The sequence below is a fragment of the Tachyglossus aculeatus genome, chromosome 14 (assembly GCF_015852505.1).
Source record: "Tachyglossus aculeatus isolate mTacAcu1 chromosome 14, mTacAcu1.pri, whole genome shotgun sequence".
NCBI classification, from domain to species: Eukaryota; Metazoa; Chordata; class Mammalia; order Monotremata; family Tachyglossidae; genus Tachyglossus; species Tachyglossus aculeatus.
The window spans coordinates 18,229,027-18,245,126 of record NC_052079.1 but is presented as its reverse complement, the minus strand read 5'-3'; the positions used below and the strand labels follow the sequence as shown (position 1 = coordinate 18,245,126).

At 43.6% G+C, this 16,100-nt stretch overlaps 1 protein-coding gene across 1 annotated transcript; it reads left to right on the top strand.

The window, feature by feature from the left end:
• The first annotated feature begins 607 nt into the window (after positions 1-607).
• IFNG (interferon gamma) lies at positions 608-6,741 on the top strand. Its single transcript, XM_038756144.1, has 4 exons — positions 608-730; positions 2,912-2,980; positions 3,089-3,268; positions 6,610-6,741. The coding sequence occupies exons 1-4, from the start codon at positions 608-610 to the stop codon at positions 6,739-6,741; spliced, it is 504 nt and encodes a 167-aa protein (XP_038612072.1).
• The last annotated feature ends 9,359 nt before the right edge of the window (positions 6,742-16,100 follow it).

Below are 16,100 nucleotides of genomic sequence, written 5' to 3'. Positions count from 1 at the left end.
GGCTGGCACACTTCATGCCACTACTGCTTTCTGGAGGGGTGGAAGAAGCGCTTCGATCTGAAGCGTCAGCTCTGCCAGATTCTGTCACCCGCCGAAGACCAGAATTTCCTCTTCTGCTTCTCCCCGACCACAAGCAAAGGATCGCTTTTAGGGGAACCACGAGGAGAGCGGATCTCTCCCTCAGACCGAAGACCGGATGGACGCATTGGATCTGCAGGAGGAAGGAGATTTCCAAAGTTCCTTGAAAACCCTAAAGAAAGCAGGGTTGGGCAGGATGAGTTAGCCACCCAAAGCCCCCTTTGTCATCTAAAGGAAACTCTGAACGACAACACCGAAACCCCACAAACCAAACCTATTAATACAAACCAACAAGCAGCAAGTCCTACTATCTAGCACCATCTCATTTTCTAAAACTTGTGAAAACTACGTAATCCTGATGATGCCTTAAAATATTCATCAGGCAGGTATAAATTCAGCCGCGCAGCAGATGAAAGTGCATTGAGCTGATCAGCCTCAGCCTCACAGCAAGCAGCTTTCACTAAGATCGAGGTTTGCGCTCAGACCTGGACGCGCTGTTTCCTACCTCTGTTGAACTCGCCGGGAAACAATGAACTCTCCAGCTGCCTTCTGCGTCCTTCAGTTTGGCATCGTCCTCTGTCTTTCTGGATTTGCCCATGGCTTTAGCTTCTCTCTGCTGCTCAGTGAAATAGACAACTTGAAGGAGTACTATGTAAGTATGAACTTTGAATTTCACATTCCAGCTCCTGCCGTGGAAGACGATTTCCTTGAAATAGGCTTACCTGACCCGATCGGGACATCCGACAGAGATGTCGTAGTTTACGGTCATTCACTGAGCTAGATGGGACAGGTTTAGCCTGCCTTATCGACTCAGCTGAGGACCCTTAGAGCCTTAAATCTATCGATGGCATTTATCGAGCACTGTCTGTCTGCGGGGCACTGTACTAAGTGCCTCGGCCCCCCGGAATAAGGAGTTGGGTGGCCAGATTGAGGCAATTGTGATATTGCGGCTGATTTAGTAGCACATACATTCACTAGGAAATTACACGTCATTGAACAAACCATAGTGAGAAGCGACTTGCGTGTCATCGTTTTCGGAGCTCTTGACTAATTATGAGGTCTAGAAACCCGTTAAGGGTTAAGAAAGGGAGAAGGAGGAAATCGAATGGAACGAATTCAGCTGTTGTCATTTGAGGTCCTTTGCTTTGGAAAGTTTTTCAAGGCAAGCGGCTCAAAGACTCCCTGAACCATTTTTTGGCATTTTTGCCTGACACCTTGGGCTGGTTTAACAGCTGACCGGGCAACTCTGATTTCTGGTGTTACTATTTTGCTTTAATAATAATAATAATAATAATAATGATGGCATTTGTTAAGCGCTATGTGCCAAGCACTGTTGGACAGGTCACTGGACTCTGCTCTCTCTCAGTTTTCATCTCTGAGAAATATTTCAGCTTTTTACCTCTGTACAATAATAATGCTGGGGCGGGGGGGTTATACGGTAGAATTTTAGGATTTGGTGAAAAGCTCATACAACTGAGGATTGTCAAATATATTACTAATCAGTATACTGCAAAATCACAAGATGGAGTAGGATAAGTGTGGTATTTATTATGCGCTTACTATGTGCCAAGCACTGTAATAAGAATTGGTAGATAGAATATAAACAGATCAGACATGGTCCCTGTCCTACCTTCTAAACTGTGACCCCGCTGTTGGGTAGGGACCGTCTCTATATGTTGCCAACTTATACTTCCCAAGCGCTTAGTACAGTGCTCTGCACACAGTAAGCACTCAGTAAATACGATTGAATGAATATACAAGGGCTCACATTCTAAGTAGGAGGGAGAACAGATACGAATCCCCATTTTATGGACGAGGAAACTAAGGCCCAGGGAAGTTAAGCGACTTGCCCAAGATCACACAGCAGGCAAGTTGAGGAGCCAGGATTAGAGCCCAGGCCCCCTGACACCGATGCCCAATCTCTTTCCCCTAGGCTAAGCTGCTTCTAATCAGACTTCTGTTCAGTAAAATAACTTTGAAAGTTATCTTATACTGAAATAATTTAAATACACAGAGCAGGTGACTCTCCAAACTGCCTGGTGTGCTCTTGGGGTGCTCCTTATTCTGTCCCTTTGCTGGTCTCTCAAAAGACTGCCATTATCATTTTCAGGTAGCTAATTCGAAAACTTCATTTTATGGTTCTTAATATCCTTTATAGCTGCCTGGCTTAGTGGATAGAGCGTGGGCCTGAGAATCAGAAGGTCATGGATTCTAATCTTGACTCCACCACTTGTCTGCTGTGTGACCTTGGGCTAGTCACTTAACTTCTCTGGGGTTCAGGTACCTCACCTGTAAAGAATGGCGATTAAAAGGGTGAACCCAATGTGGGACAGGGACAGTGTCCAACTTGATTAACTTGTATCTACAGACCTTGGCACGCAGTAAGCACTTAACAACTACCATAATTATTAATTATTATTATTATTATTTACAAAAAGGGTGGTCTTTTAACATTTCAAAATTGAATACTAGGATGTGTAATGAAGATGCTGTAGACGATTTATTTAATCCTTCATGATAAGTGCAATTTGCCAGGGAGGAGGAGGAGCTGGGAAAGAGAATTTTTGATAAATGTCACACCATTTTGGCCTGATAACATTCTATCATGTGGGTCTTTTCAGTGACCCAAACATTGTTCCCTGGAGATAATTGGAACAATTGTGAATCAATCAATCAATCAATGATATTTATTGAGCATTTACTATGTGCAGAGCACTGTAAGTTAATCCTATAGGTGAGGTCCCTGGGACATGGGAAACGAGTTGTGTGGTCTCCTTTGTCGATGACACTGTAGCCTATCTGCAAACTGTTTCTTTTCTCTCATTTTTAACAGAATGCAAGTCAACCTGATGTCGCTGAAGATGGGCCTCTTTTTGTAAGGGTGCTAAGAGATGCTCAACAGGTGAGCACAGATTATTATTTTTTTCTTTTTCCCATTCGGGCTATTTTTGTTCAGACTACCTCCTGCCTGGGACTTTTACTAGCCTGCTCTTGGTTGTCTTTTTTCCAGGATGAAAAGAAAGTCATTTTGAGCCAAATAATCTCGATGTATTTGGACATATTTTCCACCCTCGAGGATAACCACGTGGTCAAAGAGAGCATGGGGAAAATCAGGGAGAGTATGGTGCAGTGGAATCAGACTCATGGGTTCAAGAAATTAGGCGACCTGCAGAAACTGATCAAGACTCCGGTGAGAACACTGACATCCCCCCCTACTTCCCCTCAAATTTTTTGGAGAGAATTGGGGCAAGGGTTTTCCCATTCAGAATGGAGAAAGGAAGAAATCAAACAACAGCAAAGTGACAGAATAGGGAGATCCAACATCAATTAGTATGATGGCAGTGTTCGGTGTGTAGGATGTTAGGATTTTGATAAATGGTGGAAACTCAATTTCGCTTTGGGAGAAACTTGTCCTTAGAAATTCAGGTAATTCTTGGAGCGGTGAAGGTTGAGACCATTTACATCTACAGCTGAACTGAGTTTGACAACACTGGTTACGATTCTATTTGAGGAATGAAGAAAGTTTCATTCAAGAAGCCTTGGCCTCCTTAACTGATTAATCGATTAATTAAATGAATGAGGGCCGGGGACTTTTTCTTTATGTTGGCCTCAAGGTGAGAATCTTGGAGGCAGAAATGTTGTTGCTTTGGGAATTAGAAGCAGTGTGGCCTAGTGGAAAGAGCACAGCCTCGGAGTCAGAGGACCCAAGTTCTAACCTTAGCCCTGCTACCTGCCCTCCACGTGATCCAGGGCAAGTCGCTTCACTTCTCTGTGCCTCAGTTCCCTCATCTTTAAAACGGGGATTCAATACCTGTTCTCCCTCCTACTCTGACTTTGAGCCCCATGTGGGATTTGGGTCCAACCTGATGAACAGGTACCTCGCCCAGTGCTTAGAATAGCGCTTGGCGCACAATTATTATTATTATTATTATTATCATTATCGATTTGAAATTCCACCTTTTGGGATGAAAAGAGAACTGGGGGGTAGAGAGAGGAGCAGGACAACAGAGACCGTCAGTGTGGCCTAATAGATAGAGCACGGTCCTGGGAGTCAAAAGGACCTGGGTTCTAATCCCAGCTCTTCCACTCATCAGCTTTGTGATCTTGGGCAACTTTTCTGGGCCGCAGATTCTTCATCTGTAAATTAGAGATTAAGACAAATTAATAATTAAGACAAATTAGTGATTAAGACCGTAAGCCCTGTGGAGATGGAGTGAGTCCAAAACTGTTTAACTCATATCTACTCCAGCTCTTAGTACAGTGCCCGGCACATAGAGAAGCAGCATGGCTCAGTGGAAAGAGCCCGGGCTTTGGAGTTAGAGGTCCTGGGTTCAAATCCTGCTCCACCAATTGTCAGCTGTGTGACTTTGGGCAAGTCACTTAACTTCTCTGTGCCTCAGTTACCTCATCTGTAAAATGGGGATTAAGACTGTGAGCCCCCCGTGGGACAATTTGATCACCTTGTGACCTCCCCAGCACTTAGAACAGTGCTTTGCACATAGTAAGCGCTTAATAAATGCCATCATTATTATTAACAAAGACCATTAAAAAACAAAACAAAACAGGGACTTGATTAGAGTCATGGTTCAGCGAAACTGCTCATTGGCAAAGCCAAATAGAGAGGTGAGTCCTTCAGAAGGAAATGTCTCTGACCGCTCAGTGTAATGTTGCTTAGCAAACTCTCTTGGCTCCTTTACTTCATTCGAGGCTAGAATCCTCAATTTTAGGAATCCAAGAATTTAGGGGCTTATCATTTCCTCATCTGTAGACTGGAGATTCAATACCTGTTCTGCCACCTACTTAGACAGGGACTGTATCCAACTTGATTATCTGATATTGTCAGCTGTGTGACTTTGGGCAAGTCACTTCCCTACTCTGGGCCTCAGTTCCCTCATCTGTAAAATGGGGATGAAGACTGTGAGCCCCCCGTGGGACAACCTGATCACCTTGTAACCTCCTCAGCGCTTAGAAGGGTGCCTTGCACACACTAAGCACTTAATAAATGCCCTCAATATTATTATTATTATTACTATATCTACCTCAATGCTTAGAACAGTGCCGGCGCTTAACAAATGCAAGTACAATAATGATACAATGAAAATGGAATTCAAACTTTGGGTGACTTAAATCTTGGCTTTTGAGGGTTTTTTATTATATTTGTTAAACGCTTACTATGTGCCAGGCCTCGTTATCAAGAGCCAGTAATAATAATAATAATCAGTTTGGAAATATATGGGGCATGTGGTATTAATCTCCATAATACAGATGAGATAACTGAGGCCTAGAGAAGTGAAGTGACTTCTCCAAGGTCACACAGCAGAAAAGTGATGGAACCGGTATTAGAACCCAGGTCCTTCTGACTCCCAGGCATGTGCTCTATCCACTAGGCCATGAGGCTTCTCATTGGTGATTCCCACTGGATGGGATTTTAGGCTAAAAGGGAAATCAATGTTTCTCTATAGGCTCCTTGGATTCCTCAGCAAAATTCTCTAAAATTCCAATGGATTTCACTGGCATAAAAATCTCAGAAAAATTCACATTGAGGGGTGAAAGGCTTGAGAACCCTCATATCCATTCTAAAGTCTAAGGGTGAAAGTTCTGAGGTCTAAATGATTAGGTTCTGCCTCTCCGGATAATTAATAAGTAAACATGCCCCATAATAATTATCAAAATGTTTGTGGTATTCATTAAGTGCTTACTATGTGCCAAGCACTCTATTAAGTACTGGGGTAGATACAAGATAATCAGGCTGGATACAGTCCCCATCACACATAGGGCTCACAGTCTACGTAGAAAGGAGAACAGGTATTGAATTCCCATTTCCATCCTCATCAGATGAGGAAACTGAAGCACAGAGGAGTTAAGTGACCAGTCCAAGGTCACACAGCAGGTGAGTGGTGGATTCAGAATTAGAACCCCAGGTCCATGCTCTTTCCACTTGGCTATGCTGCTTCCTAAAAAAAAAATCTAAAATAAAAGAATGCTACCTCAGGTCTATTTAATGCTTTTATTGCCAAACACCTTATATTATTTATCTCGATTTACCCCTCGAGACACCTCTGTGATGCAGGGAAGTGGAGGGAGAGGGTAGGCATTATTTTCCTCATTTTACAAATGGGGAAACTGGGGCATGGGAAGATTAAGTGACTTGTTCAATGTCACAGAGCAGATAGGTGGCAGAGCCAGGACTAGAGCCCAGGGCCTCAGATTTCGAGGGCCAACTTTTTTCCATTATGATACAGTGCTTGGCACATAGTAAGAGGTTAACAAATACCACCATCATGATGATGATGATGGTGATGATGATGATTATTATTATTAAAAGGGATTTACAAAATAATTTTAGGACTTTGGGGACAGGCAAATCTTCTGGGATCCACACAAATTCCACTTTGGCCAAATCCCAATGGAGTCCCCATTGAGCTGAAATTCTTTCTAAGAGATTTTTAGTCCTCACCCACTTTGGGCTGCAGATAAATAGACTTAAAGGACACTTTTGCCTGATGATGACATTTCTTTTTTCGGCAACAGGTAACAGACGCTAAAATTCAACGCAAAGCGGTTCACGAACTCTTCTGGGTCGTTCAAAACCTCTACAACATGACAGGCAATTCTGGTCAGAGGAAGAAAAGGAGAAGTCGCCAAAGGATATCCAAATATTAGGGGTTTCGCCCTCCTTCCTATTGTTCTTGACTATTTTAATTTAGACATATTTATTCATATTTAACTTATATTTTAGATAATTATTTATATGAAATATATTTTGTGGAGAAAGAAAAATATTTATAATATAGACTCTCAGGGAATAAAAAATTAGTTTCTAGTAGTGTGTGTGTATAGAATTCCTATTTATGACCTGTATCATTTGCCTAATACAGAACTGTCACCAAAAACGACTTGAATCTTCCTGCGGACAGCAATTTAAAATGGCCAAAATGATCCGATACTGTAACTCAGGTGCCTTAAGGGCAGCTGAACTGAATGTAACACTGGCTAAAGTTGGATTTGTTCCCCAGGACAACATTATTAACACTGACCAGCAGCTTGGCCTAGTGGCTATAAAGCCTGGGCGCCAGAAGGACCTGGGTTCTAATCCTGGCTCCTCCACATGCCTGCTGCGTGACCTTGGGCAAGTCACTTCACTTTTCTGGGCCTCAGGGATCTCACCTCTAAAATGGGGATTAAGACTGGGAGCCCCTTGTGGGACAGAGACTGGGTCCAACCCAATTAGCACTTAGAACAGTGCTGACATATAGCAAGCACTGAACAAAAATACCATCATTAGTATTATGAAATTTTTTTAACCCCCTGTTCTTATAGAATGTTCCCTTTACAACCTCCACTGTGACATCTGTCTGTATTTTCAACTCCACCGTTATATTGGGAAATACTTGAATATGTCGGGCCGCAGTAACCTATTTTAGTTCAGAAACTTGAAGTCTTGGGTGAGCGTAGAAACTGTTGAAAAAGAAATAGGTTACTACTCCACACTGTGAATGTCCTCTTTTCTTTATATGGTCAATGATCAATACGTTCGATTAAAAATATAATTTCGTAAATAATTATTCTGTGCCCATTTTTTTTTCTGAGGTGTTCGCCGTGTTTGATTTAGCAGTATCCTTAGCTCTTTCATCTCCATTCAAACTGCTACCACACTGTACCAGCAGCCAGGCCTCGTGGATAGAGCCTGGGCGTCATAAGGACCTGGGTTCTAATCCTGACTCCGCCACTTGTCTGCAGTGTGACTTTAGGCAAGTCACTTCACTTCTCTGTACGTCCGTTTCTTCATCTGCAAAATGGGGATGAAGACCGTGAGCCCCAAGTGGGACAGTGACTCTGTCCAACCCGATTATCTTGTATCTCCCCCAGCACTTAGAACAGTGCCTGGCACATAGTAAGTGCCTAACAAATAGCATCATTATTATTATTATCAGATCCCTCTCCAAACTATTTCACCAGCCCCCTCGCTGACCTCCCTGCCTCCTGTCTCTCCCCGCTCTGGTCCATACTTCACTCTCCAGCCTGGATCATTTTCCTACAGAATTATTCTGCTCCTGTCTCCGTACTCAAAAACTTCCAGTGGCTGCCCATCCATCTCTACATCAACGAGAAACTCCTTACCAACGGCTTTAAGGCACTCCATAAATCAGCTCTCCATCTCGTACCTCCCCTCACTATTCACCTACTACAACCCAGCCCAAACACTTCACTCCTCTAGTATCAAGCTACTCATTGTACCTCGAGCTTATCAATCTCACCATTGACTCCTTACTTGTGTCCTCCTGGCCTGGAGCTCAGAAACAGTATGACCTAGTGGATAGAGCCTAGGCCTCGGGGTCAGAAGGACCTGGGTTCTAATCCCCACTCTGCCCCTTGTCTGCTGTGTGACCTTGAGCGAGTCCCTTAACTCCTCTATGTCCCAGTTACCCAGTCTGTAAAATGGGGATAAAGACTGTGGGACTGGGACTGTGTCCAACCTGATTAGCTTGTATCAACCTCAGAGCTTGGTGCAGTGCAAGTGCTTAACAAATGCCATTTTTAAAAAAATACCTCCCTCCCCTTTTATATCCAAGAGAACACCACCCTTCCTACCTTCAAAGCTCTACTAAAATCCCATGTCAATCAGTCAGTGGTATTCTGCCCTCCCCCCCCCGTCCCCGTCCCCATCCCCCCCGCCACCCTTCTAGACTGTGAGCCCATTGTGGGCAGGGATTGCCTATATTTGTTGCTGAATTGTACTTCCCAACTGCTCAGTACAGTGCTCTGCACACAGTAAGCACTCAATAAATATGATTCCCTGCCCACAATGAGCTTACAGTCTAGAGGATTAAGAGGACACATCCAGGAAGACTTCCCTGACTAATCTCTCTTCTCCCACCCTATTTTCTTTCTGTACTGCCTCATTTATGCACCACCCCCCACCCCCGACAGCATTTATGCACATTTCTTTATTATTTATTGCTTCCCCTACCTGAAATTTATTGTAGTGTATGTCTCCAATGGTAGATTATAAACTCCTTAAGGGCAGGGATCACGCCTACCAACTCTATTGTATTGTACTTTCCTAAGCACTCAGTACAGTTTCCCCCTAATAAACCATCATGAACCTATAAGCGAATTAATCCCAAACCCTCTTAAACCTATTTCCATGGTCTAATTACAAAATTTCTGTTTGCTACAAAGTTCAAATGCTCGCGCCCCATTATTGTAAAATAATGTATGCACTTTTATTTGTTTTTAATGCGCCTCTTCAAACTTCAATAGATGTCTCCACATTTAGCGTTGTGGACTTTGCTGACTAACATTTTCTTATTCACGCCTCCAGGATCCTTCATAGCTTTCGAAATGTCAGTTCTCATCCGTCTCAGCTTTGATCTTTCCAGGCGAAGTGTCCCTTGTCCACCTCGGTTTCCTTTCTCTGCATTTTTTCCAACTCATTTTGATGATCGCCTCGAAGCAAGTCTGGGCCTTCAGGACTTGTGTTACCACAGGCAAACTGCTTTGCCTCCTCTTCTCAGATCTCTAGACTGTGAACTTGTGGTGGGCAGTAAATGTGTCTGTTTATTGGTAGTTTGTGCTCTCCAAAGCTCTTAGTACAGTGCTTTACACAGGGTAAGCACTCAATAAATAGGATTGAATGAATGATTTGGAAGCCACTTGAAGGCCACGAAGCCTGTCTAGTTCTTATCTACAGACTCTTCAGAGCACTGCCTCCTACACAGTAATAAACGCTTTTACTACTTCACATATAAATGTCTCTTGTTTTCACTGAGACAACAAGTGGCATTTATCAAAGGCCCAGATCAAGAAGCCGACTTTTATTTCGGTGGTCCGATTAAAAGCTCCTTGTAAGCAGAGATATCTACCACCTCCGTTGTACTTTCCCAAAAGCTCTGTCCACTGTAAGTGCTCAGTAAATAACACTGAGTGATGATTGATCAGAAGCAAAATGACTGTGCTGGACCTCCCTGTTGCCTCGGACTGGTGATTAGGTAATTAAATAATAATAATAATTCCTATTATTATTATGGTACAGGTTAAACAGGTATTATGGGCCACGCACTGTTCTTAGAACTGGGATAGATATAAGTTAATCAAGTTAGACACAGTCCCTGTCCCACGCGGGGCTCACACTCTTAGTCCCCATTTGTCAGACGAGGTAATTGGGGTACAGAGAAGCGAAGTGACTTGACTAAGGTCACACAGCAGACAGCCGTGGGATTAGAACCCACGTCCTTCTAACTCCCGGGCCCGTGCTCTATCCATTAGGCCACGCTGCTTCGGTGATCTTGCTGTTGATGATCCGAAATTTCCTACTGGTAAAACTACTAAAGAAGCTCTACAGATCTTCTGTGGTGGGCCTCTCGTAGCCCATCGGAAGTTTCTATATCTGGTGGTAACTTGACATGATCAAGGATCAAAGATGAAAATCCTCCCACAAGACGCAGAGCTGATAGAAAGCCACATCAAAGAAATATTGCTATTCTGGGTACTTTCATCCTTCGGATACTTTATAAGAGTCTAGACGCTGAAGAAAACCATTGCTTCTTGAGTGAGATAATAATAATGGTGGTATTTGGTGAGCGCTTACAACGTGTCAGGCACTGTACTAAGCGCTGTGCTGGATTCAAGCAAATTGGGTTGGATCCACATGGGGCTCGCAGTCTTAATCCCCATTTTACAGATGAGGTACAGTGAAGTGAAGTGACTTGCTCAACGTCGCACAGCAGACAAGCGGAGGAGTCAGGATTAAAACCCAGGTCCTTCTGACTCCCAGGACTGTGCCTGGCAAACAGTAAGCATAATAATTCATAGTATAAATCCGTGCTCTTTCCAAGGTAATTTACTCTCATCATAGCCATGTCACGCACTTGCATTTGCTCCTTGCACTTGGATTTCTCCCTTTTTTCACCCCTCCCTCATCTTCATAGAACTTACATGCATAGCCGTAATTTATTTATTTTTATTAATGTCTGTCTCTCCCTCTAGACTGTAAGCCCACTGAGGGCAGGGAATGTGTCTGCCATATTGTTTGTCCTCTCTCAAGCACGTAGAACAGCACTCTGCACACGGTAAGGGCTTAATAAATTCGTCTGAATGATTGCTTCTGAATATCTTCTATTACTTTATAGGAAGGCAAACAACAATGTACATATGTCCTTTTGGGAATTAAAGTGCTGTATTTTTATTTACCCGAATGTCTACAAGACCTTCTAGATTGGGGATGAAGTGAGGCAATTGGTCAGTCAATCAGTGGTATTTATGGTACACATCTCTGTACATTTGGGCCGTGGAGTTGCGGGGTGGTAAAGAACCTAAGAGCTTAGTTGGTACAAACTCAAGTGCATAGGTGAGGGAGGATAGAAGGGAACGAGAGTGGGGAGATAAAAGATTAATCAGGGAAGGCTTCCTAGAGGAGATGTGAGTTTAGTCAAGCTTTGAAGATGGGGAGAGAGCCATAGTCTGTTGGATATACTATAAGCTCATTGTGGACAGGGAATGTGTCTGCTTATTGCTGTATTGTACTCTCCCAAGCACTTAGCACGGAGCTCTGCACACAGTAAGTGCTCAATAAATACGACTGAAAGAATAAGAAGGGGGAGGGAGCTCCAGTAGTGAGGTCAGTCGGCGCGGGGTCAACGGCAAGTCAGGTGAGATCGTGGTCAGATGAATAGGTTGGTGTTGGAGAGGCGAAGTAGGTGGTCTGGGCAGTAGTGCAGCACTTAGTACAGTGCTCTGCACACAGTAAGCGCTCAATAAATACGATTGATTGATTAGTGGGAGAGGAGCGAGGAGAGGGGGAGTAAGCGACGGAGGGCTGCTGTTATTTAGGTGGAAGAATCACCATGGAGGGCTCCACTCAAGCTTCTCCCAGCTGCCTTGTTTCAGAGCGGGATGCTCGGCTAGTGCCAGCCACCAGAGAGGTCACCTCATACCACCAAAAGCCCCCACAATGGCTGGACGGAACCGAGGCTGAAGGCCCAAATCTGGCTAGGGAGCCCAAGGGAGTCTGCCTCAGGCCGAATCCAGCCATGTCTGATCCACTGCTGCTCTACACTGGCTGGGTTGTCTCAGTGCAGTGTGGCCTAGTGGATAAAGCATGCCCCTGGGAGTCAGAAGGGCCTAGGTTCGAATCCCAAATCAGACGTTTGTCCACTGTGTGTCCTTGGACAAGTCACTTCACTTCTCAGGGCTTCCTTGTACTCCTCTGTAAAATGGGGATTAAGATTGTGAGCACCATATGGGATATGGACTGTGTCCAACCTGATGATTTTATATAATAATAATGATGGCATTTGTTAAGTGCTTACTATGTGCAAAGCACTGTTGTAAGCGCTGGGGAGGTTACAAGGTGATCAGGTTGTCCCACAGGGGGCTCACAGTCTTAATCCTCATTTTACAGATGAGGTAACTGAGGCCCAGAGAAGTTAAGTGACTTGCCCAGAGTCACATAGCTGACAATTGGCGGAGCCAGGATTTGAACCCATGACTTCTGACACGAAGGCCCGTGCTCTTTTCCACTGAGCCACGCTGCTTCTCAGTATCTCAGTATCTTTCCCAGTGCTTAGTATAGTGCCTGGCACATAGTAAGAGCTTATCAAATAACATTAAAAAAAAGTGTTTAGGGACATTATCTCAGTTTACTGCATCTCTCACAGTGTCAACCTCCAAATCAGCACCCTACAGTTTCCCTAGTTTGTTTTACAAATTCAGTTATCTGGGATTTTCACTATAGCATACACTTCTTTAAAGGGGCATTTTCCCAACCATTGAGAGTAATTCTGATCTACTTCTGACATGATTAATTTGTACCTATCCCAGCACTTAGAACAGTTCTTGATAACATAGTAAAGTGCATAAAAAATATCATAATTACTAAAGGGTCCATAGCTAATTACACAGTAGACACAGAGAGGAAGGCAGATAGAAGTGAGGGCTTAGGGAAGGGCATTTAGAGGAGATGTGATTTTAGAAAGGTTTTAAAGATTGGAATGTTTAACTGATTTGCGGGTCATTTTTTTTTTAAAGACATTTGTTAAGTGCTTACAATGTACTGTATTAAGTGCTGGCATAGATACAAGGTAATTAGGTTGGACACAGTACCTGTCCCACATGGGGCTCACAGTCTTCATCCCTATTTTACAGATGTGGTAACTGAGGCACAGAGAAGTGAAGTGATCTGGCCAAGGTCCCACAGCAGAAAGAGGGTGGAGTTGGGATAAGAGCCCAGGTCCTCTGTCTCCCAGGCCTGGGATCTTTCCATTAGGTCATACTGCTTCTTGCTCAGGATGTCATTAGTCCAAAGGGCAGCAGAAGCTTGAAAAGCTAACCAAACGATGAGCATCAGCAGAAGAGAAATAAAAGTCAGAGTTTTGTCACTATATGGTATTTGTTATGCACTTACTATGTGCCAGGCACTTTACTGAGTGCTGGGATAGATCCAAACTAATAATAATAATTGTGGCATTTGTCAATGTGCCAAACACTGTACTAAGCACTGGGGTGGATAGCAGCAAATTGGGTTGGATACAGTTGAGGTAAACGAGGCACAGAGAAATTAGGTGACTCACCCAAGATCACACAGAAGTGGGGAAGAAACCATTGGAGAGCAAACATTTGAAGATGGCAGTTAGGGAGGGGGCAAGTGATTTGATAAGTTGCAAAGGGATGGGGTCAGATGCACAGGTGGAGGGGGTGGATTTTGAGGGAAGGCAGATCTCCTCTAGAGGTACTGATGGGAAAGATGGGAGAGTTGAAGAAGGGGCACGAGAGGAGAAGGACCGGAGAGGCCCCCTCGTGCCCCTCTCCATCGCCCCATCTTACCTCCTTCCCTTCCCCACAGCACCTGTATATATGCATATATGTTTGTACATATTTGTTACTCTATTTATTTATTTATTTTACTTGTACATATCTATTCTATTTATTTTATTTTGTTAGTATGTTTGGTTTTGTTCTCTGTCTCCCCCTTCTAGACTGTGAGCCCACTGTTGGGTAGGAACTGTCTATATGTTGCCAACTTGTACTTCCGAAGCACTTTGTACAATGCTCTGCACACAGTAAGTGCTCAATAAATACGATTGATGATGAGTAGGGGAGATTTCAGGGAGATTTCAGGGAGATCACACCTGAAGGTCTCACTTTTCTCAATAAAGAAAGTGGCCAGGTCTTTGGGGGCAAGCGATGGGGGAGGTGGGGAGATGGGAAGTTTGAGGAGGAAGTTTAATGACTGGAACAACTGGCCAGGGTAATGGCATGGGTGCCAAAGGATGGAAAGAGCACAGGGCTGGGAGTCAGGAGTCTTGTATTCTAGTCCCTGCTTCTCCACTTTTCTGCTGTGTGAACATGGACCACTATGTTAACTTTTCTGTGCCTCAGTTTCCTCATCTGTAAAATGGAGATAAGATACCAGTTCCCCCACCCTCTTAGACTTAACAAATGCTACAATTATTACGATTATCATTACTGACCACCCGCTTCATGATTTTGTGAACCTCGTTCATGCTTTCTCTCAGCATTCCAGGTTAAGGACTGCTAACCTTTTTGATCTCTTATCAAATAGAAGTTGGTCTATCTCCTGATCTTTTGGCTTTTTTTTTGGTATCAGTATTGGTTCAACACTTACTATGTGCCAGACACTGTAAAGTGCTTGGGTAGATACAAAATAATCTGGTTGGATTAGCCCAGGTAGGGCTCACAGTCTTAATCCCCATTTTACAGATGAGTGAACCGAGGTACAGAGAAGTGAAGTGACTTACCTAAAGTCACACAGCAGACACGTGGCGGAGACAGGATTAGAACCCAGATCCTTCTGACTCCCACGCCTGGGCTCTATCCACTAGATCACACTGCTTTTGCTTGTTCTGGACTTTCTTAAACTTTATGTCCTTCCTGAACTGGAATCAATCCGGTCTCCAGAAATGACAGGGAATTCAGGGCAGCCGAGAAGTAAGAGAAAATTCAGGGACCCCTAAAATCGGGAGAAAGGCTAATTGTCAAGGAGAATGTGACTGCAAAACAACACTGTTCTAACTTCACTATATTTTCAACTCAAATATTTTAAAGGTCACACACCCTATTCGTATTCAGAAAGGTTTCAACCACACCGGTTTCAGTTTAATCAAATAAATTCAAATGCTGCTAAGAAAACAAAAAATCATTACTTTGAACACTGGGGTTGCAACGCGACAAACTGCAGCCTAAGGGGAAGAGTTCATCCGCACCTTGAACTGAGCACAAACTTAGAAAAACCACATACAAGTGTTTTTTTCATTAAAATGTGGAAAAAGCATTTTCACCTTTTCCCCATCTCTGTAGCTAAACAAGACATCAGTGATGCAACCAATTCTTATCTTCACCATCCCACTTGAAGTAGTCGAGCTAAAGGTGGTAAAGCATATCAATGTTTTCTCATTAGCGATATTCCTTGAGGACTCATCGTATGCTGGAGCGATCTGTAAAAACTCTAAAGAAGCACTCCCTACTCCCTGGGAATTTCACATCATGAGGAGGGAAGGAGAAGGCAGATCCGAGGATAATTTTCATCTTTAAATTGCCCTTGAAGATGAAGGATTTACATTTAGAATACTGTTGTGGGCTGGTTGTTTTTCCTACAGGGTTGTTAGTGGAAACTCTTGTTTTGGCCTCAAGGAGGAAGTGGGAAATGTGATTTAAAAGGTTGGAACAAGCACTGAGAGATAGCTTGGGATAACTGAGGTGGTGGAAAGTGGTAAGGTGCTGGGCCAATGGGGAGAGAGAAGGGAAGGAGGGAAGGGACGGCCACTAAAGAAGTCTCATTTGACTGCAGTGAAAACAGAAAGCGGGAGAGGCAGATGGAGAAAATGAGACAGTATAAGGTGGGAGGGAAGGTCTCAAACCAAGAAAGAGAAAAATGAAGATGAAAAATGGAAAGGAGCCCGTGGGTTCTGAGGAGGGTGAGTGCTGATTGGCTGATTCAGAGGATTATTTATTCATCCTTTCATTCATTCAGTCATATTTATTGAACACTTACTGTGTGCAGA